Consider the following 23,860-nt stretch of genomic DNA (forward strand, 5'->3'; position numbering starts at 1 on the left):
AGGCTAGATTGCTTGCAAAACAATTTTTGGTGATATAGGAGGAGTGTCTTTTATGGAAACACCTTCTTTAATGTTCTTTGTAACTTGGTAGGTCTTCTGCAAGCATAAATGGCCACTGTACAGACAAACACAAATAAGCATAAGACATCTTTTTAATTGGGAAACCCGACGATGAACTTAGGGTGTATTCTCACTTGCCACTTTTGGTCCGCTTTAAACGGACCAGAGTTAGTTTCCCCCCTTGGTCCCTTTTGTGCAGGTGTGAATACACTCAAGCGAACCCTGGTCCGGACCAAACATCCGGACCGAGACCCACTTTTTGAGGTGGTCTCGGTCCGCTTCCAAACGGACTCTGGTGCGGTTCGCTTATGGTCTGTATACAAACCGGCCCCGATCCGAACCAACTACAAAAACCGTACGTCTCTTTGGACATAAAAAGCCACCGTAGCCGGTAGCAAAGGTGTGTGTTGTAAGGTAATCATACCTGATAAGCTGTGTGTTGCTTAGCAACGCTACCGGCTTGTTGCACGTAGAGAATGTCGGCGTTCAGCACGCATTCTCCGACGGTGTTCCAAGATTATAAATGGAGCGTCTCAAAGTCTGTGTTGAATGAGCTGCTCTTCATTCTCACAATAATATTGCAGCTGTAATAACGGCATAAATATACAGAACACAGGTGCTGCATGCAGCACGTCTACAGCTGTTTTCCTACATTTCCGGGTCTGTGTTCTGTCCCGCCCCCGTCATTTCTGTCCAATGGGATCGTCACCCGCGTGGCTTTGTTTACAAGCAATAGTTCACTTGCAAAAAGTACAATGTGAAAACAAACCGCACCAAATGAAAAAAATCAAGTTTGCTTTTGGTTCAGACCAAACAAGCGGACCAAAGGACTTTCCTGGTGTGAATACACCCTTAGTTTGATTTGTACAGCACAAATATTCTACATCTGCTGATCATTTTTTGGACACCCAATACCCTACCTGTTTTAGGAAAAGCCACAACAATGATACGGACCCTACAGTGTTTACATTAACCTACAAATAATCCAGTTTAGACATACCTATACACCCTATATTCATGCCTTGAAAGAGCCTGAAAACAGCAAGAGCCACACAACCCAGACCTCTAATTGAGCTCCAAGAAGGATAGAAACATTTAATTGCCCCTCATTATTTCTGCATTGCCTCCATTGTTTTATAACCTCTGCTACTGGCTGTACATACGCGTTAGCCGCACTGATGCAAAGAAGAAAACAAAATCTTTAAAGTCCTACCTAAACATCAGGCCTGGGCCTAATTGTCTTTAACACAGAAGAGTGGCATGTTTTCTAACTGCTGCCAGAAGTAGCATGATAAATATAATAACATCATTTATAACATTTGTAGCAGTTCAAGAAAAATAATACAATAAAAAGTAGTTCTGCTCTAATACTAACCTCAGTGTTTAGATTTTTTTATTTTTATAAATTCTACTGGAAAACTATCCTGAACGTCACATCTACTACAACAAAACCAAAGTCTTTGCCGCCACTCTCAGAATGACTCTGCTTCTTAGTGTCGCCTAGACGCTTAGACTTTAAAGATACCTTGCTTTTGAAAGGGGTTCTTTCTGTCATAAGACATACCTGTTGAACGTAGGGAGGACTCAAATGCAGGTAACACAATGAATTAGGGTGAGTGAGGTAAAGAAACTGACTACAAACAAAAAGATGATACAAAAAAGGCAGGAAATCTGGAAACAGAATTAAAGACATTACAGACAGATTATGTCAAAGATGGAGTTGAAATGGAAAAAAACACAATGCAAGCTAGGACTCAGAAATGACAAAGGACAGAAAATCTCAACTGAGGAAACTGAATCTTGCAAGGATCTTTAAGTATCATCCCGAAAGTATAGAACACCTTTAATCAGGAGAGCTGATTAATTTGCATAAACAACATCCACACATCCAAAAGACCCTTTTGTCCTGCAGTAACCTCAATAACACATCCCAGGGACACACACATATCCAAATAAACATGTCCAAACACCGGGTTTGAAATCCATCGCCACTGCCCTTTACAAGGACTGTTGCTTCAGCTGGAGGGACAACAGTGTCCCTGCAGAAACCTCATCAGTGACATGAATGACCTCCATTAGGATGAGAATTTTTAAAGACCTTGCAGGTCTTTAAAAACTCTTTTTGCAGCACTAGTGGCCTTTATTCATTTATTTTCTGAAAGTAAGCAGACAGAAAGCAGGGGTACAGAGAGGGCGAAGACATGCAGCACAGTTCGCCAGGCTGGGACTCGAACCTGGGACAGCTGTGTTGAAGAACTGAACTACGGCCGTGCAAATCTTACTATTTTTTAAACCAATTTTTAATATGCTATGTTCCCTGCCCATGCTGCATTTAGCTGAAAGACCTAGCTCCCACAGTTTTGCACAAGCTTTTATAGTGACACTGTGAAGAACTTGAAATTGGCCTGAGGGGCATTGCGGCCTCAGACTGGGCACATCAAATCTCTGGGACTGTGGAGAGCTGCTCCATTCATAAACTAAGTAAACTATATCTTGAATAGTGCCATTTATTACTAGCTCCTTCACTTCCCGTGCTCATATTATAATGCGACTGGAAAGCTGCTTTTTTTGTTGACTTTGGCCATTGAGAGTCAGTGAGACATGTTGTAGCAAGCTGCAAATGCTGTTAGCCACACAACCTTCACAAACAGTGATATTAAATCGACCTGACAGCAGAGAAAGATTGAGCATCTTTACATAACAGTGATGGTTTGACTAAAACAAGACTTTTAAAATACATGTGAACAGGTTAGTCTGAATAAAGTTGTGCTTAATAGAATTTAATGGGGAGACCAAAGTGCTCACACATCTACTCCAGCTATTGCCACCGTAAAGCTGTCCAATTCCCAGCTTAACTTTGCAGGCAGCTAATTTGTTTATCAGTTCTTCTGATCTGTGACATAATACGCCAGCTTATAAAAAAACCAATACCAGCAAGTTGAGAGGGGATATATCAGCACCTATTCTAGCACAGGTGGACACGCTTCTGTCAATACTTTAGCTGTGATTCTGTGCTTGTGTCATGGAAGAAGGAAAGCAGTCTGACTAAATGACCTAGTAGGGCCGTGAGTGCAATTTGGCTTAATGGTGCATTTAAATGTACTGTCAGAGAGAGGAAAGAAGAGGAATTCAGCACATGGGCCTTTCATGTCTAAACCAGTGGATGGTACCGTCTTTACTTTGCTGCTACACAATTATCAATGACTTGGTTAAAAAAAAAAAACGAATTAGATATGAAAAGTTAACATGGTTTTCAACTTTTATTGCATAAACCCCCTGAAAACCTGGCATGTATTTCTATTCAGCTTCCTTTTCTCTAATACCATTAAATCAGTCCAAACAAATGTCTTCAGAAGTCTCCAAATTAGTAAATACAGCTCTTCTGTGAAGGCCTCTGAGGTTTGTTAACAAACAAAAAGCGTCATGAAGACCAAGGAACACAGCACACGGGCCAGAGATAAAGCTGTGGAATGGTAAGTTAGGTTGCACAAAGTATCTCAAGTTTTGAACGTCTTACAGAGCACAGTTTATTGCATCATCTGAAAATTTAAAGAGAATACCACAAATCTTCATGGTGGTGACAATGGATAGCTGCAGCAAGCCATAGTTCAGGTGGGATATTCTGTCAACAGGACTATTAGTTGTACTCTCCACAAATCTGTGCTTTAGAGTAGATTAGCAAGAAGAAAGCCATTGTTGAAAGAAAACCATGAGAACCATGCTATGCAGATGCTTTTCTTCAACAGGGACAAGGAAGCTGTGTTGTGTTGATTGGAAGATGGAAAAACAGCAGAAATACAAAGAATAATGTAATTCAACAGAATATGCATTAGCTTTTTACCTTATAAGCAAACTTCTACATCTCATCCACTCAGACCTTGCCGGGACATATTTCACCCACACACATGCATATATTAATGGCCCGACAAGCAGAGAAACACACCTTTTTGCTACAGATGTGTTTTACATTTTTCAACACAGGAAACCGTAAATAAAGTGAAATAATAGAATATTGCGCAGTCTTGCTCACCATGAAGTGTTATATATAGAAAATCACTCAGGAAGTTATGTGTGTTTGGTTCCATGATTGAATGAAATTTGATCCAAGATTTTACTTGAGTGACAAACAATCCAGAATCAAGACATATGCAGCTAACTAGCGAAATATAGGGTTTTATTTAAGTGGACTACAATAGTGGATAATGATTGGTGTCGACTAACTTTGACATTTAATGTGAAATGACGGATCTAGTTGATAAAACATAGTTAATATTGAGTGTAGATGTCAGGATGTCGATTTTATTAACATTTCCAGTTAGGAGGAAGATAATTCTGTGCACTTATATTTAAAACCTGACACATGTGGACAGTTAGACATAGGTTTAAAGGGGCAGCATCATATTTATGGTGAAACATTTAGCACACATGGTGTGTATGAACAGCTGAGTAAACAAAAATTAACATTTGACCTTTTTATACATGCATGTGGCTACAGGAATGGACTTGAACAGTGGAAAACACAGCTGCTAGTATCCAGCCAAATATCACAATCACATTATGGACATATTTTCAGCATACCGGCATTACTCCGAATACCTCACATGTTGTGCTGTGAATTGTTATGACATACAAAATGCTGCTGGAGCATGATCTAAAACCAGTACACCATAAATCGATCCAAAAATGTATTACTTCAGTTAACTATGCATCATCTCATTTTGTCGCCATGCTCCCGCTCTCTTCCTTTCTCAGGTAGATTTGACTTTGTACAAATTTACAGCACCGTGACTACATCCAAAGCTTCAGAATGGTTCAGTGCTGGTTAAGGGGTCACACTTCCTGTGTCCTCTCAGGCTTAGAAGGGAGAAAAGTCAACCTCTCGTCCTCAAGTCCCGCCCCATCGCCTCATGCGAGGGCCATCACCAATGATTACAATCCAGTGAGGGGAGATTACAGTTTATTAGCACAAAGGCACATGACCAGTAGTAACCTCATTACTTCTCTTTATTTATACATTATTCATCTAAAAAGCACCGGCTCAGCTGTCTCTTTTTAAAATGCAATTAACCCATGATTTACAGTTCCGCTTGTACTATTGTGGTGCATTAGGCTTTGTTCTTTATCTTTCATTTAATTCCTTGGTACCTCCTCATCACCATTGTCTCTTGCTGCAATACAGAACTTAACTTGTTCCTGTCGTCCTTTCTGAGGGTCAATCACACAGACAATAACATTCCAACACACAGAAAAATCACATCTCCTACTGCTCATAGGATGCAGCACAGTTGGTAACTGTAGTCATCACTCATGAAGGAAAATTATGAAAAGACACAAGCAACAGAAGATTAAATATTAGGGGGAAAAAAATGAGGACAAGCAAACAAGAGCTTTATAAGCTTTCACAGCACTGCAATAAAGAAGCTGTGGTCTAAGCAGTAACACTTACAGAGGTGTCCAGGAGTCGGTGAGGTGTAATGTGTGCCTGTATAGGTGTGTGTCTGTATGTTTGAAGGTGTGTGGTGTCTCAAGGGTTATCAGGCGGATATCGCATCATGCTCTGCAAACTAGTACCTACCAAATGGCACCAGCTAGATTAAGCTGAGGTAAGCAAGAAGAGGGCAGCGAAGGAGCGCTTTGGATCAGCTTGGGCCTTGCTGGCTTCCGTATCACACCACTCTGAGCTTAACAGACGCTGCACACTCTTGCCACACCCCTCCCTCCCTCCTGTCTCCCTCCCTTCACCACTCTCTCCATCTCCGACACTGAATACACAGGCTCACCTTCTACTTCACTACATGAAAATGATACACAGCCACACATTAGGTGGCGTATCTAAACTACAGCTTGTACATTCAAACAAATTTGACTATCAAATCAGAACTAAGGACCCATTTAAATCTTAACTCTGGGGGGTCTCATGCAACCTCAATGTTTTTTATTTTTTCCATGTTATTTTGAATGCTGACAATTAAATCTAAAGGGGGAAAACCCCTGTTGTGTTAGTGTTTTTCTGGTTTCAGTTATATATTTTTATTAACTTTTTAGGCAGTAGGGGCCTTTATTTTTCTTTTTTTTTTCCAAAAGTGAGTTGACAGAAAATGATGTGGAGAGAGTGGGAGACATGCAGCAAAAGTCAACAGGCCCTGACTCGAACCCGTGACAGCCTCATTAAGGACCAAGGCCTCCTACAAGGGCAGCGCAATTAACTCCTATGCCACTACCACACCCCTGTCTTCAGTTTTAGACCAACAAGTGAAAAAACAAGGAACAAACACCAGAAGTGAGTTTGAACTTCAACCAAGCAGGTACAACAGTCTTCACAATGGGAGCCAGGCAGACCTGCTTCAGCACTTTAGGCTGAGTAGATGCCCATCGTGCCACACAAGGAGAAAGAATGAGCACGAAATGCTGAAGCAGCAATAAGGCTCTTAGACGGAGAGCTCTCATATGGCCCAGAGCACATCCTGTCTGACGACTGTAATTGATTACAATTGATTACAGATTTTAGCAGGGGAAAGTTTTAAAATCCTTTTCCAGAAATTTAGATTTAAAGAAATGTGCTTGTCATCAGTATTTCTGAACAGTGAGCAGTAATAAATATTTATTTTGCAACAGGAGTGCCATGCAAAGTGTCTTCACTCTGCAGGCTAATCAAACCTCCTTGGAATTCCTGTGCCGTTTAAACAAGCATCCAAAAGGAGTTATATGGTTTCTAATGCCAGATTAAAGAAGGTGTTGTGCTAGAGCACTATTACTAGTCGCTTCCTGCCTAATAGGCGTGGTAAACCTACCTTTCCTTCTTTAATGAAATATTGAGTAAGTAAAAGACTTGGATTACATGCTGTGCAGGGCTATTCTAAATGAAGATTACATTAAATTATTTAAACTGAGAAGCAGCAGGATGTCGGAATGAGAAGGCAGGTGAAAGATGTCATGAGAAACTCTCCTCGATGCCCCCTACTCTGCTAACACTATGGGACCCATTTGGATTTTGGTCAGGCTAGTTGGATACAAAGTGGGTTTGAACTCATCGTGGGCCTCTTGTATCGGACCCATGGGTTAACTTGAAACCACCCATATTAGAGAACAAACTTGGTAGTCAGTGTAGGTCTGAGCTGGGTGTTTAAAGATTCAATTGGAATTTCACAACAAATTTAGAATCCATATAGGTCCAAAAATTGTACTCAGAGTTGTCCTGGATCAAACCAATCTAGGCATTTAACATGGAGCCACCATTTAACCCAAAAACAATTCTTTCTGGGACCAATTTCCAACCCATTTGTTGTCTGATTGGCCGAGCCTGTTAATAGACCCTACCTCCAACCAACACTACAGTATGTTTATCATAGTTGTACCAATCAAAACTCCAGGTTATTATCGGATGTGTCACAGACAGCTTCAGTCAAGCTAAAAGTTATTCATACAACCTGGGAGAGTTAGATTTAAAACCCCAACTTCTTGGTTTTTCAACCAAGAAGTTTGTTTCTGATTGGAAATGAGGTACCCATCTCTCAAAAGATACTAAAACAATGTAAAATGAATATCAGCTTTCAAAAATGTAATTTACCTGTTTTATTTATATTTTATTTTTAATAAAATGGTACATCAAAATGTATTTATCCCAATACTCACTAGAAACACATGTATTGGGATTACAGCAATCAAACCCTCCTTATGATTGCTGACCAGCTTTTTGCAAGTTTCCACTGATACTTTGACAGTTTATCTTTGGTGATGAGCCCAAGGAAGAACTCCTGTCCATCACCCTTATTTTGGCTCCTTCCACAGATCGTCTATTGGATTTATTTCTGGACTCTTGCTGGGCTACTCCAAAACATTATTTCTTACAGTCAAAGAAAACATGTTGGCAAAATTAAAAGATTACTCTAAATCTAAATTTGGGGTATGAATAATTCTGGGCTTAGGTACACTGCAAAAACATCTACAGCTGGGCCTGATCAGATGAGATACTAATATCAGACCCAACTGTGACATCATTCTTGGACTGTATTTCGGGCCAAGGCCAAGGGGTCATATTTTATCTTATTTCACTCTGGACGTTTGAGTTTATAGCAAAAAACTTGGGTTCAACTTGTAATAAATAAAAGGTTGGGATTAGACAGTCACCTGACTGCAGAGTAAGAACTTTGCTGCTCAGCATCCCAAAACAACACTAAACATTAAAGAGCTCAGTTTCAGACAAGGATCAGTATAGGCACATAATTAAATACAGGTATCACAATTAGAACACCAAAAATCCTGGCTCGAGGTAATGGACATTATGTATGTTTTAGGGGTGCTCCCTGAATTACCATAGTAATAAATATAGTAATATATTCGAGATATTTTTCCAAGAGTAAAATGCAGATTTTCACATTACATAAAGAATCGAGACTGCAGATTTAAATAAATAGTAATAAAGTAATTACATTGCCTTTTTGATTAGAATTAATATTTGGGTCATCTCCCATGCATTTCCCCATAGTGGATGGGCATAGGATCTTCCTGAAACCTGTATGTTCTAACTTTAATGTTGAACTATATCAAATGACCAATTCACCTCCTGAGCATGTTCTGTAGAAGCAAGTTAAAGAGCCAATGATTTAAATCAGGTGTGCATCTAAAACATGCAGAATGGTTTGGGAATCGCTGCGCCAAATAAACAATTTTGCTGTAAACTTTACTATTTATAATACATTTTATAATAAGCCTTTTTAGGTTTGATGTTTTTTTATTATGTGCAATGCAGTTTTCGTGTGACCTTGAGGGTAATGCCCCCTGATCTTTGAATCCTAGTGATGTCCTGATTGGAGCATCTCTAAACATCAACCCTTATTAGGAGGAATTACCAATAAAGGTAGCTGACAACCATGCAGTTTCTTACGCTACATCTATTAAAAGACTTTTATTGACATTACTTCTTTACACTAAAGTAAAACAACGTTAAAACTTTATGATAGAGGAAAAGAAATCTCGTCAGGCATATTAGAGATCTTAGCTTCAGTGCACCTTATAATAAATGCTTCTGTGGGCTTTAAACTGGGGTGGGGGTTGGTGTCTGGAGCACGCCGCGTTGTCCAGTTTTGCCGGTAGGCCGCAGGACTTCAGCACCTCCTCCCTGCTGGACAGCTCCGTCCAATCAACCGCGCTCTTCTGCCGCGTCATCCTTCCTCATCCTCCTCATCCTCCCCTCCCTCCATCACAGGAACATGCATGGCGGAGGACATCTCAGACAAAATGCTAACTTTCACCACCAGCTTACATTTAAAAAAGGCGCACTGACAACCATCACTGTAAATAGAGGAAATTGTGATGGGTCTGCTTGTAATACTTCCTCGTTTCGGTGCAAGCACACTGCAGCAAATCAGTCTCGAAAAGACATAGGATGTGAGCTATAGATGGTGGGGAGGTTTGGAAATGACGTGTGTCCGGTTTCCATGCACAATGTCACACGACCTTAGCAACTGGCATGCCATAGAAGCACAGGTGTATCCCATTTCGCCCATAATAAGAGCGATAATGTAATACCTGGGGGGTTAACTTGTTTTGTCTTATTAGAATTAAAGCGTCGATGTCCGCATTGTCTTTTAAGGCGCATGTCCAACTACTGCACCCCTACCTGGTTAAAGGTAGCTAATCTCACCGAAGCAGTATTGCTCGGATTATACAGCAAGTTTTTATATATAAATCTGGTTCCTATGAGATGTCGAGGTTTGCTTCGATGCTGCTTTACACGTGTAGCCCGAGCACAATTTAAAAATACATGATGGCGTTTTTAAAGCGCAGGCCACGCGTCAGCAGCAAAAACGTGTCGGGTTTACACTCATCAAAGCAGCTTTAGTGATAATAGAAGCATCGCTGCCTTTGTAAAACAAAAAAGCCGGAAAACCGGCAATGAATGGCACACGATGAGGCTCTGCCCCTGCGGGAGAGAGACGCAGGTGCATCGCCTAGCTATAGGCTAAAAATGATGAACATGACTATAAAAAACAAAAGATGCGTGAAACTCACCTAATATAATCCAGAGTGACCCAGAGACCAGGACGAATGCAAGCATGTCTCTCTCATGGAGTCAGGTGTCCCGGTGCGGGTCGGGAGCGGCTCAGAACTGCAGCACCGACTGCAGCAAGTCGCCGACAATCTGGGAGATTAAGGAGGGACGGTGAGGAGAGGGGGGGGGAGGGGGTTGGTTGGATGAAGGGGGGAGGGGGGGGGGGGGGTATATCCGAGACCGACAAATGAAGGAAAGGGGTCGCTCCGGGCAGGGGGGAGAAGAATGGCCGGGTTGTCTCAGCGTGCAGAATTTGCCTTAAAATAAACGACACGTGTAGACTGAAAAAAAAAAAAAAGAGAAGAAGCAGGCAGTCTTCTTGTAGAGCATCCCTCCTCCAGCGGATTTTCCACCTTCACCTAGTTGGACGCTGCGCACTGGCAGACACCCTCGGTGACATTAAAAGTCTTGTAGGACGGTTCGAGCCCCCACATGAACAGTGATAAAATTGTTCTTCTCTATGACGTTAATAAATCATTAACCACAAATTAAATCTTTAGTTTATAACAAAGTACTGTAAAATTACATTTCAGTAAAATAATTTGTCAAGGAAATGCATCTTATTGTGTCTAGGTGGTTTTTGTTTTTTTTACAATTTAGATTGATTGACTTATTTAAATTGATTGACTTATTTAAAGGGGATGGATGCGCTGCACATCACGCCATCCCTGCAGCTGAGCACGCTGTGACACAGAATACCTTTGCATCAGCGTCACGTGGTTCAGAAAGACCCGCCCACTGAACTAAAGTAACCTTGAGAAAGGCTGACAGTCACAGAGGGTGGGTAATACACAGATGGAGAGGAGGAAATAAGAATTACAAAAACATAACTGCACGACTGCATAGTATACATATATCAATGGGTTACTATTGCAGCTCAGACATTTATTTTATCAGTTTGCTGTCTAATTTTATCCACGTCTTCCCTCAGTGGAGGACATTATCTTCTGTCTTATTCTTCCGCTGACTCACCTTATTAAGTGGGTCACTGGTAAGGACCTGCTCTTTTTCATCCTTAGGCAGAAAAAAAAAAAAAACTAAACTCAAAGCACAATGGAAAAAATTGTGCTAAGCTGCTCATTCATGCACCATGGGTGGAAAACAGTTAAGCAGAAGCACAATAAGGACAGCCATTCAAGTTACAATCAATACTCTATTCTTTTTTATCTCATTTTAGTTTGTAAATTTTAATCATGTTACCTGTGATTTGACTGCAGGACAAAAGTAGAGTGAAAGTGGGTTAGGTGATGGCACAAAGTTGATATATTTTGCACAGGAATCAAAGTGCAAGAAAACTCTGGGCTGTTTGTTTCATAAAAAAAAAAAAGAATCCTGCTCAGTATATTGAATATAACATACCAGGATTCTGAAATGTTGCTTTTTAACATATAGCCATTAGGGGAAGGAGAATCAGGACACCCCTGTTTATTATTCAGTCCTTATTAAGAAATGTTCACATATTAATGTCTAATATTTTTAAGGGGCTTTAATTTCATTTTTTTTTTAATCTCCTTATCTTTGCTTTAATGGACGTTTAGCATCTTCCTGACTGTAACAGTTTAAACACAGTGTGACATGGGTGAGAAGTGCCCTTTATGGTGTTATGGGCTTTTTGGAGACAATGGGAACTGTGAAGTTCTTCAAATGTAGGGAGAGAGCAGCCAGTGATCTTTTGGGCTGCATTAATGACCCTCTGAAGCACTTTCCCCTGTGCCACTGTACAGCTCTGTATCACACAGAAATCCAGTAGGTCAATAAACTCTCAATAGAGCACCGAGAAAAAGACACCAGCCGTCTCTGTCTGATGTTATGTCTCTTAAGCATTTTAAGCACAATGGAGGATTTCAGACAGGGTGGGACAGTGGATTAGGGCAGGGAAATGTTAAATGTCCTGGTGAGGACTCACAGCAGTTGGGATCAGTGCAGACCCTCACTATGTGTCCTGGGATGCCGTCGGCTCCAGCAGCCTTACTCAGCTCTACAGGACTGCCTGAGTTATCCTGTAGAGACCCTTATTGGCTGACCTAAAGGCAATGTTTCTCTCCTTTAGCAGCTGTTGGACTTTCCGGTCATCCAGGGCTTATTGTTGGGTAGACCTATGTGTGTTTTCCACAGTTACAGTGTCTATGCAGGTTTTTATGTCTGGGTCTTTAAAAATCTCTGAATGTTTCAGTGTTTGTTGTAGATTGTTTTAACCAAGCCCCAGTAAAGATGTTTTCTTGGCAATACCTTTAGCTCTGTTTAAAGTTGTATGACAGCATCTTAAAGAGATTCAACTCTGGACTTGACTTTTTTTAACCCATTCAGAGGTGGAATTGCTTTTTTGAGTCTGTCCTGTTGCACAATCAGAGTGAGGTTGAGCTTAATGTCATGATCTGATAGTCCTCTTTAAGGAAATTCTGGTCGAAAGCAGATTTCATGGTTAAATCAACTCCTACAGGTTATTCAGGTCCAGAAGAAGCAATGCAGCCTGTCATCATCCTTAGGTGTTTGGGTTTTGGTTCTTTTCTGCCTTTGTTCTCACAGTTTCCTTGTAGTTTATTCATGTTCCATAGTCCTTGCCTTATTCAGTTCATTTCTCTGTGTTTATTATTGCAAATAATATTTTGCCAAATTAGTTCTTAAGGTTAAGTTTTTTACTTATTTCATGTGTTCTGTTGCCTGTGTATTCAAATTAATTAGGTTTGTATTTGCCTTTTCCCTTTGATCTAGTGTTTGCTTGCATCTCAGTTCAGCTCCATTTGTGTTAATTAGTCTCCCTCCCTCAGCTTCTTTGCTTTCACTCTCCCATGACTTCTTCAAATTTCTTCTTATTAGCTCATGTAGTTCCTTTGTCATCTTCCATCACTGCCTCAGTATTTAAGCTCCTGTTTTCTCATTGTTCACTGCCGCATTCTTTCATTGCATTGCCATGTTCTCTTTTTCTGCTTTCTTTTTCTCTGCTGGTGCTCTATGCCCTGTTCTCCTTGTGCCACACCATTTTGTAAGTTTCTTTTTTTATTAATAAAGAACTCTTTGCCAATTTTTGCCTGCACTTGGGTCCTTCTTAAAACCAACATTCGTTTCAAAGCCCCAGACCACACTAACATTAAACTACATGATAATGGCAGGTGGAAAATCGCAGCCGGCCTGAACCAGAACATTTATTGTTTGTCTAATTTAGGCGCCCCAATATGGCCTTCACAGGGTTCTTATCAAAACATTTCTCCTGGATGTTCTGTAAATACGACGCTCTGCCCCAGCAACCCCCCTCATCTGTGAACTGAACTGTATGGCCGTTTGATAAAACTTCCATCTCTTCGTCAAGGACAATGGCACCTTCGTCAGTGTTGACAGTCTAATTCTTTGCACACATGATCATACTTGAATATTGGCACCCTCATGAGTCCACCATGCCCCTGCAAAATCTTTGCTCATGTGTGTTGCTTTCCCATGGTCCTTATTTTTACCTAAATGCGGATTTCATTTCTTCATCTCTTCTCCTTTTCATAGATTTTTAGATTTACCAGTGAAAGGAAAATAATACTAGTCTCTTAAAAATGTGAACAAAGGCTGATTTACACCAGTGACTCAGCTTCCTTTGTTAGAACTCAGTGATTGCTTTGTTAAATTTCAATGGATGCAAATGACTGTTATTAATTTTTAGATTTCTCAGAGGGATTCATAGATGTTTAGATTTCTTGGAAGGATTGTAGTATCATTTGATTTGTTTTCCTGTGTCTGTATCTGTGTTTATTTTCTTTGTGATTGTATTGTAATTGTACGTACAGCACTTTGAGTGTCTCGTAACTGAAAAGCGCTATAGAAATAAACTTACCTTATCTTACATGCCAACACCCCAATGTTTGTACAATGCTCTTTTTGAAAAAGGTTGTCTTTTTAGACTGAATAATATCAGTGACTTCTTAATTTCTCTAGATTGTGAAAAGATGTTTTGATCTTTTACTCTACCTAATGTTGTCAGACAGGTTCTATTTAAATGATTACTTAATTATATGGAACTAGTAGTAATCATGTCTGAGTGTAGGTGAAATTAAATTTGTCGTTTGTTTGAGTAGCCTTTTCTTCTACTTCTTTTACTTGAAAACTAAGTAAACACCATTAAGCCCAGTTTCTCCAGAAAGATTTGGTTCTTATTCAAAATAATATTTCCTTAAATATTGTTTCCCTATTTCCTGAATAATATTTCTTTAAATGTTATTTTAATAAATGAAGGCAGCTAATGAGACACCGTTGAGAATTAGTCATCCAGAAGGTTGGTTTTATTCAGCAGATCATTCTTTAAAATATTATTTTATTAAAATAATATTGTATCTGATCTTGCATTGTGAATGGTTGCCTAAACGTTTGCTGATTATTGCCTAAATTTGTTCCAAGACTAACTTAACTTCACTTCAAGATTCTTCAAGATAATCCTTGGTTCTCAGACATAAATAACATTGCATGGTAATGTTGCATCACTCTTTTTGGTCATGGTTTCCAATCATCTTTAATCAACTTGTTTATATTGTACATAGTCCATTAGTCTTCGTTATTCTTTAATTCTGCTTGGTACTTTAGTTGGATTGTTTTAGCATAGTAAAGAGTTTGTTGATTGAAATATGCTTGACTTTGAGTTGACTTATTTTTGTTAATAAATTCTTGTATTTTAAGAAATTGTGTGAATTCATTCCATGTTTGTACAGAGTTTTGATGTTCAATAATGTCATAGCTCGTCTCACACCTTTCTATTTTGTCCTAATACCTTCGCCTTACTGGGCTGGTATTCACAGGACAACCCTTAACAGACCGAAATATTATTTGATAAAATATTAAAATATTAATATTAAATAATATATTCAAATTCATAATCACAACATTGCCAATCAGTTTGTTTTCACTAGGTGTTCTGCATGCATTTTTAGGCTAATCTGCAGAAATAGGGCAGAGGAAAAATCAGGAAACTGTCATCACAAAATCAAAGAGGTCCAAAAAATCTTGAGTTGTATTTTGTGATAAAAGAAAATTACTTAGTTTTAGGACAAGTTCAGGTAAAACATAAAACCCTGCAAATTGTTGAAGAATCAATAAAAAAAACCTTTCAAAGTAAAAGCACTTACCAAAAAGAAAAATACTAAATTTTTAACTACTCCTGGGTAATTTGCCTGAATGTAACAATTTGTTTTGGGCTTACCATATTATATATAAACTGCTGACTCATGCCATGTGTAAAACCTGATAACTGATGCTCCAAAGGCTTATTTCTGGCCAAGTTAATGTTTGTAATAGAGTTTCCTACATAAAACATTCTGACCGATGTCTCGTGAATGTTTCATGAATGTTACAGAAACAGTGAGGGGATTATCTATTAAAGACAACAAAAAAGCATATCCCTATATTTGCAGAAGGAACACCGTGACATATTTGTCTAGCAGTGTAATTTGTCAACCCTGTTTCGTTTTTTTCAACGGCATGAAAGATAAAACCACCATTCAAAGAATATCACTTTTAACTGATGCCACTTTGACCTTAAGCATCATGATGTTTTATTACCTTCTCTTTAACCATTAACCACCCTTTTTCAGCTGGAGTGCCAGCTGAGAGACACGCAATTTATACTGTCCCAAAGAAATTAAATCACATTTAATGTGTATTAAGGGACCTAAAAAGTGGTGCACCTCAGTGTGACATTTTCTGACTCTGGATATGTTAGAGTCATCTGCAGGAAATCAGGAATATCTAACATTTAACCTGTGGAGGGAGTTTACAGAGGGCAAACGACAGCCCTGAGCTGCAGATGTGGTTGCCAAATGGTAAAAGTGCAAAATGTAACATTCGGAAGCAAGACAATGGAAACAGCCGGGACAATTACACTCATTCATTATTCTACATCCTGCTCAATTCGACTTAGAAGCAACCATTTCCTGTTTTTTTCAGGTTGGGAATTGATAACTTTGCATTGTAATGTTAACAAATCATAAACTGAAATTAAAAATTTTAATAAAAAAATAGGACTAAGCAAACAAAGATACAAGGATATTGAATTTCAGAAGCAAAAACGTTGCACTAAGAAAGGTTTTCTTACTTTTTCTGCCTAACAATAACAGGCATGCTTAAGTTCCAGCTCTCAAAAACAATACACTGAGTTGCCTAAAGAGGGAGCTAAACTTTAATAAACTTTTCTGAAAAACACCACATCTTAGGAAGAGGCCAAGGAAACTGATTCTGTTTCCCTTTTATTTCCTTACACCTTTCACTCTGTCTCCAACCATGTTACACTCTCTTTTACCTATCTAATATAAATGGTTAGGAAGTGAAAGTTGTTTTGATTTTGATGTCAAAAATATTAAATAAATACCCTTAATAAAATCAGAAACACAAACCATGTGTGAGAAATAAGTTTATTCATCAAAGCTAAAACAATGGTACTCTATACAGATGCTTACAGTGAATAAAAAGTGCATTGTTTGACACGACTGTGCTGCCATGCAGTAGCAGGAAGCACATCACATGAATGGCATTCACTTTGGATTGCAAAGCAGTCTTTGAAGCTGGTATGCAGCCTAAAACAGGATCCCTTAAATTGCTTTGCAACAGATGCTGTTACAAAGTATTACAGATCAATGCTAAAATTCAAATATTTCTTCTAGTAATCCCTGCTTGCAATTTCCCACCTGTACAAGCCTATGCTGTCATTGTGTGGCTGACAAATGAGGGCTTCGGCCTGATCCAGTGACACTGAGTTGTCAAAGCAGATGGTCCAGTGGGGATAGAGATCGGATGCTCAAGCACCTAATGCCAAAGCTTCAAGTTACAGTTTTATCCCTTCAGGTGGCCTAAATGTTCAGATTCACTGACACAGCATGCAGAGTTTTCAGTGCATTTTGCTGCAAACTGCCAATAAGGCTGAACCATACTTGGAAATAATGATTAGAAACTCAGAAATGATGAATAAATAAGTAGTTACTGTTGAAGTGGGATTTAAAACAAGATGTCATCCAATAACAACAACAATGGGATTGTAATAATAATAATTAGAAGCTTCTATTACTACTACTAGAAAAAAATTAAAATAACAATAATAGTAAAAGCTGATATTAATACCCCCTGAATCTTTCCACATGTCTTGTTACTATAACAGCTACCAATCCTTTAGGGTATGTCTCTACCTGCATTTTTGCTCATTCTACTGGTCAAAATGGTTCAAGCTCTGTCAGACTGGGTGGAGATTGTCTGTGAAAACATTTTTTTTTTTTTTTTACTACAAAATCTCAGTTGGGTTCAGATCTGGATTTTTACAAGACTATTCTAACACATAGACATGCCTGTATAGCCCTGGCTTTATGCTTAGTTTCATTGGAAACCTGAACCCCACCCTCAGTCTTTCTGCCTTTGTAGTCTCTAACAGGTTATCTTCAATGATTTTCCTGTATTTAGCTCTATACATCTTCCCATCAACTCTGATCCACCTCCTTGTCACTGCTGAAGAAAATCTTCCTATGAGTTTTCCAGCAAACGAAGCATTTTGCATGCAGGCCAAAACGTTTAGTTGTCATCTAATCTGATGAGACCACTTTCCTTAATTTGATTGCCGTGTGCTCTGTTAAGGCCAGATCACTAATAGTCTGCTTGTTAACACCCTCTCACACCTGAGCTGAAGCTATTTGCAACAGGTACCATGTGGGTGCATCTCTGATTAAAGCTATCCTTGCCCAGTCTGTCAGTTGAAGTGGATTTCCATGTCTCACAGGTTTGCAGTTTGCACTACTTCCACCTACAGATTATGAATTGGAACAGTGCTCGCTGAGTTATTAAAAAAAAAAAGAAAAAAAAGTTTTAAAACCTAACTCTGCTGTAGAGTTGTCCGCAGTATCTTCATCCCTATCTTGTTTATTTGTTCTTCGTGATGCCGTTTCTTCACAAATGCTCTCTAATAAACTCCTGGTGACTCCCCAGAATAGCTAAATAAACTAAGAAACAAAAACTAAAAGTTGACATGGGTTACATCAGCTGCAGTGATTTCCTAGAATTACTCCACTTCTCTCCACTGAGCTCCCTGACAGTGTTCCAACAATAGTAAGGCAGAAACTCGGGAGGATCCCACACCCCCTATATGGAATAGAAATTGTCTGTCTTCATCGGGAAATCCCACACAATTGGTTGCCGGTGAAAAACTCCGCAGGAAAATTCCCTGCCCTTCCCTGCTAGGGGGGCTGAGCGCGCGCAGTGGAGACGAGAGCGCGGCCACGATCCACGCCGCTCGGGAAGTCCCACTGTAAGGACAGCAGGGGGAGATGTGAAAAGGCATTTATGGGGCTTCCCACATGCTTTAAGCGTGCAAACATTTTTAAATAGCATAGCATTCTTTCATACACTCACACACACCGACACCCACAGACTTACACACGCACACCCCCATACCGAGAGTAGCATACTAAAAACAAAACCCTTTGATTGTTATGAACTATGAGCATCTTTTCACCTCATTGCATTGCTTGGCGCGCTTTACTTTGTATCTAAGCGTTCGTGCGAGAATGACGTGTTACTAGATAAGATCTGATAAGATGTGTCTGGGGGGTGATAGAAGAGCTTCCTCATGTCTCCATTCTCTGAACGTGTTTCCTGTAAGAAAGTTTGTGTCAGTCTGCCTCCAGCGGCAGAGCAAAATTACTGCAGCATTTCTTGTAAATGCCCTACTTCTCACAGCGTCGGCTGTTTATACTAAAGGGTGTATCATGAGCACGCTTGTCATGCCAGAGTGTGGGGCAGCATTCAAAAGGGCAAGGAATATCTTAATTGAACTCATTTATTGCACCTGCTTTATAATAATAATAATAATAATAATAATAATAATAATAATAATAATAATATACATATATATATCTTGCAATCCAAAAGTTGTGGGTTTGATTCCAGTTTTTTCTGTCAATGTGTCCCTGGACAAGGCGCTTAACCCCAAGTTGTCTGCCGATCTGCCTATCGGTGTATGAATGTATGCTGTATAAATTCAGTCCAATTGCCAATGATAACAATACCGATAAAACATAGAGCTTTTGTGATTTGCTGTCTGACTGACTGAACATTTACAACTATTGGAATGTTGAATAAATCTGCACGGTGCTATACGTCCAGCAGATATATAAAGCTCTGCCAAGTGTCATCCAGCTCAGGTAATTTAGTTTTATGCAACGGATTACGTGCAGCGGGCTACTGAATTCAAGCCTTGATGTTATTAACTTCCCACTTGCAGTCAACAGTGTGATTTCTCGGAAACAGCTCCACTGCTGAACAAGAGACTCACAAACGCATGCGCAGCCCACTGTAAAAACTGTCGCGCAACCAATGTAAAAACTGTCGCCGAGTCCAAATAAAAGTATTATTTTCATCTTCTTATTGCATTTTAAAATGGATTTTTAAAACATATGTTTAAATACATGTATAGTAATTAAATGTTTGCAAGTGATCAAATGCTTCTTTGTTGATTAAACATTTATTTTGAAACTATTTGCTTTGATGTCCCTTCATTCCTCTATTCCGAAGCTGTGCAAGAAACATTTTAGGTAAAAACTGGCAAACACGACCTAGATGAGCATGCCTTAGCATATAACAAAAAATCCCCGGCATAGATAAACGATAAAATACTCAAATGCTTTATAAAAACGTATTCTGAAGTCACAAGAGGTGCGTCGTTTTACAGTTTGGATATTTCTTACAGTGTGAACCACCCTCTGGGCCGGCCGGGGAATACCAGCGTAGCAATATAAAACACCCGACCGCGCCGTGCTCAACTCAGTGCCAGAAAGCTATCCAGAAGGATAACTCACGAACGAGAAGAAGCTGACCTACAAAGAAACTCGGACCTTCCGCACTACTGATTTTTACGCATCTTCCTTTTCCCCTCGGATCGTAAAAAGAGCAAACACTGTAAGTGGCTCCAAAGGATTTAATCACTTTTTTAAAAGTTATATGAAGGATATTACGTGCATGCGTTGATTTTAAAAAATGTATTTTTACTTTGCGCATTTATCGCTTACAATGAATTGAATATGGCTCCAATTTCATGGACGGAAATATTTGCATCGTGCGCCTCCAGCCGCGCAGGAGGAGTTGAGATACCTTTTAAAACACTTTTTTTGACCTCAAGACGAAGCTCTGTGAATTTGGAAAATAATTTCAGATAAGCCGCATGTTTTTTTTGGGTGCAACATTATAACAAATGCCGTTGACTCCTACATGTAAACGCCCCCAAACCTCCCCGCTCTGCGCGCCCTGCGACCCTGGGATGAACTCATTCTCACCTTTTTTTTGGGCGGCCAACAGGCAGCTATAAATCTAAGCTGAGGCGGATGTGGGGAATTCAGTTGCTTTCACTACTGTATATCAAACTCGACTTCCGTCTTAATCTAACGCTAGTCGTGTTTTTCTTGTGTTGCTGTGTATTTTAGGCATAAACATGCCTGTGTCCAGAATGAGGATGAGACCATGGCTGGAGAAGATGATCGAATCAAACACCATCAGCGGTCTAACTTGGGTGGATAAGGTAAGAGTCTTATGAGACATCGAACCAATGACCATTTGTGATAGAGCTCGTTTTATGCAGAAAACTCATTAAAGCAAGAGTAAGCAAATGCATATAAAGATATCTGTATGGCAAAAATACAAATTTTTAAAATTTTATGTTGCAGGAGAAGACAATGTTCTCCATTCCCTGGAAGCATGCTGCTCGACATGGTTGGGAGCTAGACAAAGACGCCTGTCTGTTCAAAGAATGGGCCATCCACACAGGTGAGCAAGCAAGAAAATGCACCTCAGCTGTATTGGTAAAAAATATGTGATCTTGTTGGGAGAAAAACTGATATCAAACCATCATGTTTAATGGTTTCTACAGGTAAATATTCCCAGGGCCAGACTTGCGATCCCAAAACTTGGAAAGCTAACTTCAGATGTGCAATGAACTCCCTGCCTGACATTGAGGAGGTGAAAGACAAGAGCATCAACAAAGGCCACCAAGCCATGCGGGTCTTCAGAATGCTGCCTGCGGTTTCAAAATGTAGAGGTGAGAAACATTACTCATTACTTCATGATTTTTACTGTAGATTTCTTTCTGCTGTCATAATATTAGAAAAAGAGAGATTTAAAGTGATTAACATTTTTTTCTTTCCTCTGCACAGACAAAAGAAACAAGTCGAGGGATACCAAGTTGAGAAAGAAGGTAAATACTGCCAATGTGCTGCAGCTATAGTGGCACTTATTTTCATCTTATTAGAGATTATTCAAATGATACCACTCTCACGCTGACCTAGATTAGGCTATGTAAATATTATCACAGAGCATGTATTTCCTTGTGTTTTGTTTTAGAAAAAAAACACTCACTGATTTCATCTTTTTGTCTCTGCAGAGACAAGCAGTCAAGGAAGAGATGGAGTCAGACTACAGCGAAACCCACTCTCCTGTAAACATGTGTCTGCCTGAGGAAACCATGTCCACTCAGGAAAGCACAGTAGACAGCACAGTAAACATGGACCATGGAGGTGAGTGAAAAGTGTAGCAAAACATTTATGGAAAACTCTCTCTATATATGCAAACGCTTAATGTTTTAAATATGAGATTTTCTAAACAACAAGGAAATTAATGCTGTTTTCTTGTTGCAGAGTTTGAGTCTCCAGCTGAAGTTCCAGAGTTGTCCCTCTTAGTCGAGATTGAGACAGATCCTATGCAGTTCAACCTTTCCCACAGATTTGAGGTTTCTCCTGAACACAGCTCTGGTAAGACAGCAAGACATATTTTCCTCACTGAAAAATATATAAAAAATATGCAAGGTTATTAGATAGAATATTAGCTTACCATCATACTCACACCACTTCCTTTTTCTCTCCCTGCTTATTCGCTGTGATCTTCCAGAATACGACCTTCCCCAAGACATCATTGAGGTAAACATTACTTTCAGCTCTTACTCTTAACTGCATGCATTTTTTCATTGGCAGGAATACCCATTTTTGTCTCTTTCTGCCTGTTTGGCGTCATTAATATTAAAACAATTAAGCTAATTGTTAAAAAAAATACTTGGTGTGAGAAATCTCCAGTTGGTCAAAGTATAGTCCATAATCAATCCGGTGTTACTCTTACAGATTTGCAAGATACTGGAGAAAGACTCACAGTGGACGAACTGTTCAGACATTAAGGGATTCCTTCACAATGAAGCATGCACCAGTCCAGAGAGCCAGTGGAGTGAATCTTCCTCAGGTAAATACTACTAACCAATGAGGAAATTTACTCTACAGCAGTTTTAAACATGTAAAATTAGAATCAGGTTTTTTATGTAGCAGTGGATGACTTTAGCAAGCAGATGAGTTTTAATGAAAATTTGGCTCTAATTTTACAAATGTATCCATCTTGTCACCTTCATTCATGCTAGAATGTTCTGTTTTATTTGCAGCAGAAGAATTGGACGACATTCCACAGTACACAACACTGGGCACAGACCTCCGCCCCATCAACGAAATCTGGAGCAGCTTTTATCAAGAGATCCCATCCTTGATTTGAGTTCTCCATGACCGGACAGGAGGACGCTTTAAAATTTTGGACTGTTTTTAGAGCTCTTCCTGTTCACAAGCTCCATCCCTCTACCCTGCTCCACCCCCTTCCAGAGACTTGACCCCCCACATTAAGTTAAAATGCCATCCACTCTCTCATTTCTGCTGTTTCTTTGTAGCAGTTTAGAGACAGTTGTCCTCATCTCTCCCATGCACCGATGTGAAGTTATGAAGAACACTTCTGTGTTACAGGACCACAGATGCTGCGCTTTTATGGTTTTGGCTGGTTCAAAGCAGTTTTGGTGTTTTGACTTTTTATTGTACAGATTTTGTTCAGGCCGGCATTACATCATGATCCACAACTGTCAATAATTTGGAGGGACACCTACCTCAAATACAAAAAAAAACAAATGAAAAAAACTACATACTGCTCTAAACATTTAGCAAGTAGTTAAGTTATAATGCCATATAATTAGCAAATGTTTCCGTTAGACTTACAAGTGAACTTTTGCTAATGGGGTAAATGCATTCTTACATCTCAATTCTTTTGACTAGCCTGTCAACTTTATGTGAAAGCACTTCTTAATGTTTGTTTGTGGGATTTGTAAAAAGTGTATATACTTGTGTTTGTTTGTTTTTTACAAAATAAAAAATGGTTTAAAATATGAATGACTATTGACTTTAGAAACAGAATTCAGCTGCCCCAAACATAAAATTAACTGTAGTTTCACTGGTCTGCAAAAATGTCAAACTGGTTTTGATTGCCTGTCCAGGGTGTACCCCGCCTCTCGCCCATAGACTGATGGAGATAGGCACCAGCTCCCCCGCGACCCACTATGGAATAAGCGGTAGAAAATGAATGACTGACTGACTGACTGGTTTTGATTGCACATTATGCTGATGATGAACTGCTGTGATACCATATAACGTAATGTAGGAAATGACTAAAAATAGCAATTATAGCATTTGTTTAAATTATACTTTCTTTAACATTAATTCAAAATACACTATATGCAGATGGCTAACTGTTACTATATTATAAAATAGTGTAGACATATTGAATAACATTCAAAATGACACCTGTGCTATTTATTTATAAATATATACCAAGTAGGACTGCATTGGCCAATTTTCACCATGTAACCTTTAAGTGGCTAGTTATTAACCAATGCACAGTACATGTTTATTAAACAAACAGTTCCTCCATGTATTTTCTCTTCCTCATCTGGGGTTCCTC

At 39.4% G+C, this 23,860-nt stretch overlaps 2 protein-coding genes and 1 long non-coding RNA gene across 6 annotated transcripts in view; 1 reads left to right on the forward strand and 2 right to left on the reverse strand.

The window, feature by feature from the left end:
- acsl6 (acyl-CoA synthetase long chain family member 6) overlaps positions 1-10,219 on the reverse strand; it is a 52,157-nt gene extending 41,938 nt beyond the window's left edge. For 2 of the 3 annotated variants that reach the window (XM_047379561.1, XM_047379559.1), the window contains exon 1: positions 10,072-10,219. In XM_047379561.1, coding sequence (XP_047235517.1) covers positions 10,072-10,117 — 46 coding nt within the window. In that variant the 5' untranslated portion in view covers positions 10,118-10,219. Of the gene's footprint in view, positions 1-484; positions 665-10,071 lie in introns of those variants that run through there. The other variant, XM_047379560.1, reaches the window with a different exon arrangement.
- A 6,258-nt stretch (positions 10,220-16,477) lies between these two features.
- Positions 16,478-18,727, reverse strand: LOC124876826. The gene is made up of 2 exons (XR_007040381.1): positions 18,573-18,727; positions 16,478-18,363 (listed from the first exon to the last, which is right to left on the reverse strand). It is a non-coding gene; the product is annotated as an uncharacterized LOC124876826 (long non-coding RNA).
- Positions 18,728-19,860: 1,133 nt separating this feature from the next.
- irf1b (interferon regulatory factor 1b) lies at positions 19,861-23,288 on the forward strand. Of its 2 annotated transcripts, XM_047378425.1 has the most exons (10): positions 19,861-20,014; positions 20,536-20,630; positions 20,776-20,875; positions 20,979-21,146; positions 21,262-21,302; positions 21,489-21,621; positions 21,742-21,855; positions 21,992-22,020; positions 22,219-22,333; positions 22,527-23,288. In XM_047378425.1, exons 2-10 carry the CDS (start codon positions 20,544-20,546, stop codon positions 22,631-22,633), a joined length of 894 nt encoding a protein of 297 aa, XP_047234381.1. In that variant the 5' UTR covers positions 19,861-20,014; positions 20,536-20,543; the 3' UTR covers positions 22,634-23,288. The 2 variants fall into 2 exon arrangements, with proteins under 2 accessions (XP_047234381.1, XP_047234382.1); XM_047378426.1 differs by lacking the exon at positions 22,219-22,333.
- The last annotated feature ends 572 nt before the right edge of the window (positions 23,289-23,860 follow it).

This window comes from Girardinichthys multiradiatus, chromosome 11 (assembly GCF_021462225.1).
Source record: "Girardinichthys multiradiatus isolate DD_20200921_A chromosome 11, DD_fGirMul_XY1, whole genome shotgun sequence".
Taxonomy (NCBI): domain Eukaryota; kingdom Metazoa; phylum Chordata; class Actinopteri; order Cyprinodontiformes; family Goodeidae; genus Girardinichthys; species Girardinichthys multiradiatus.

Excerpts from the sequence above, each read along its gene's own strand:
- irf1b (XM_047378425.1), top strand. The coding sequence starts at position 20,544 with ATGCCTGTGTCCAGAATGAGGATGAGACCATGGCTGGAGAAGATGATC. Across the intron at positions 20,876-20,978 it reads AGAATGGGCCATCCACACAG|GTAAATATTCCCAGGGCCAG; the intron begins GTGAGCAAGCAA and ends TGGTTTCTACAG. Across the intron at positions 21,303-21,488 it reads ATACCAAGTTGAGAAAGAAG|AGACAAGCAGTCAAGGAAGA; the intron begins GTAAATACTGCC and ends TTGTCTCTGCAG.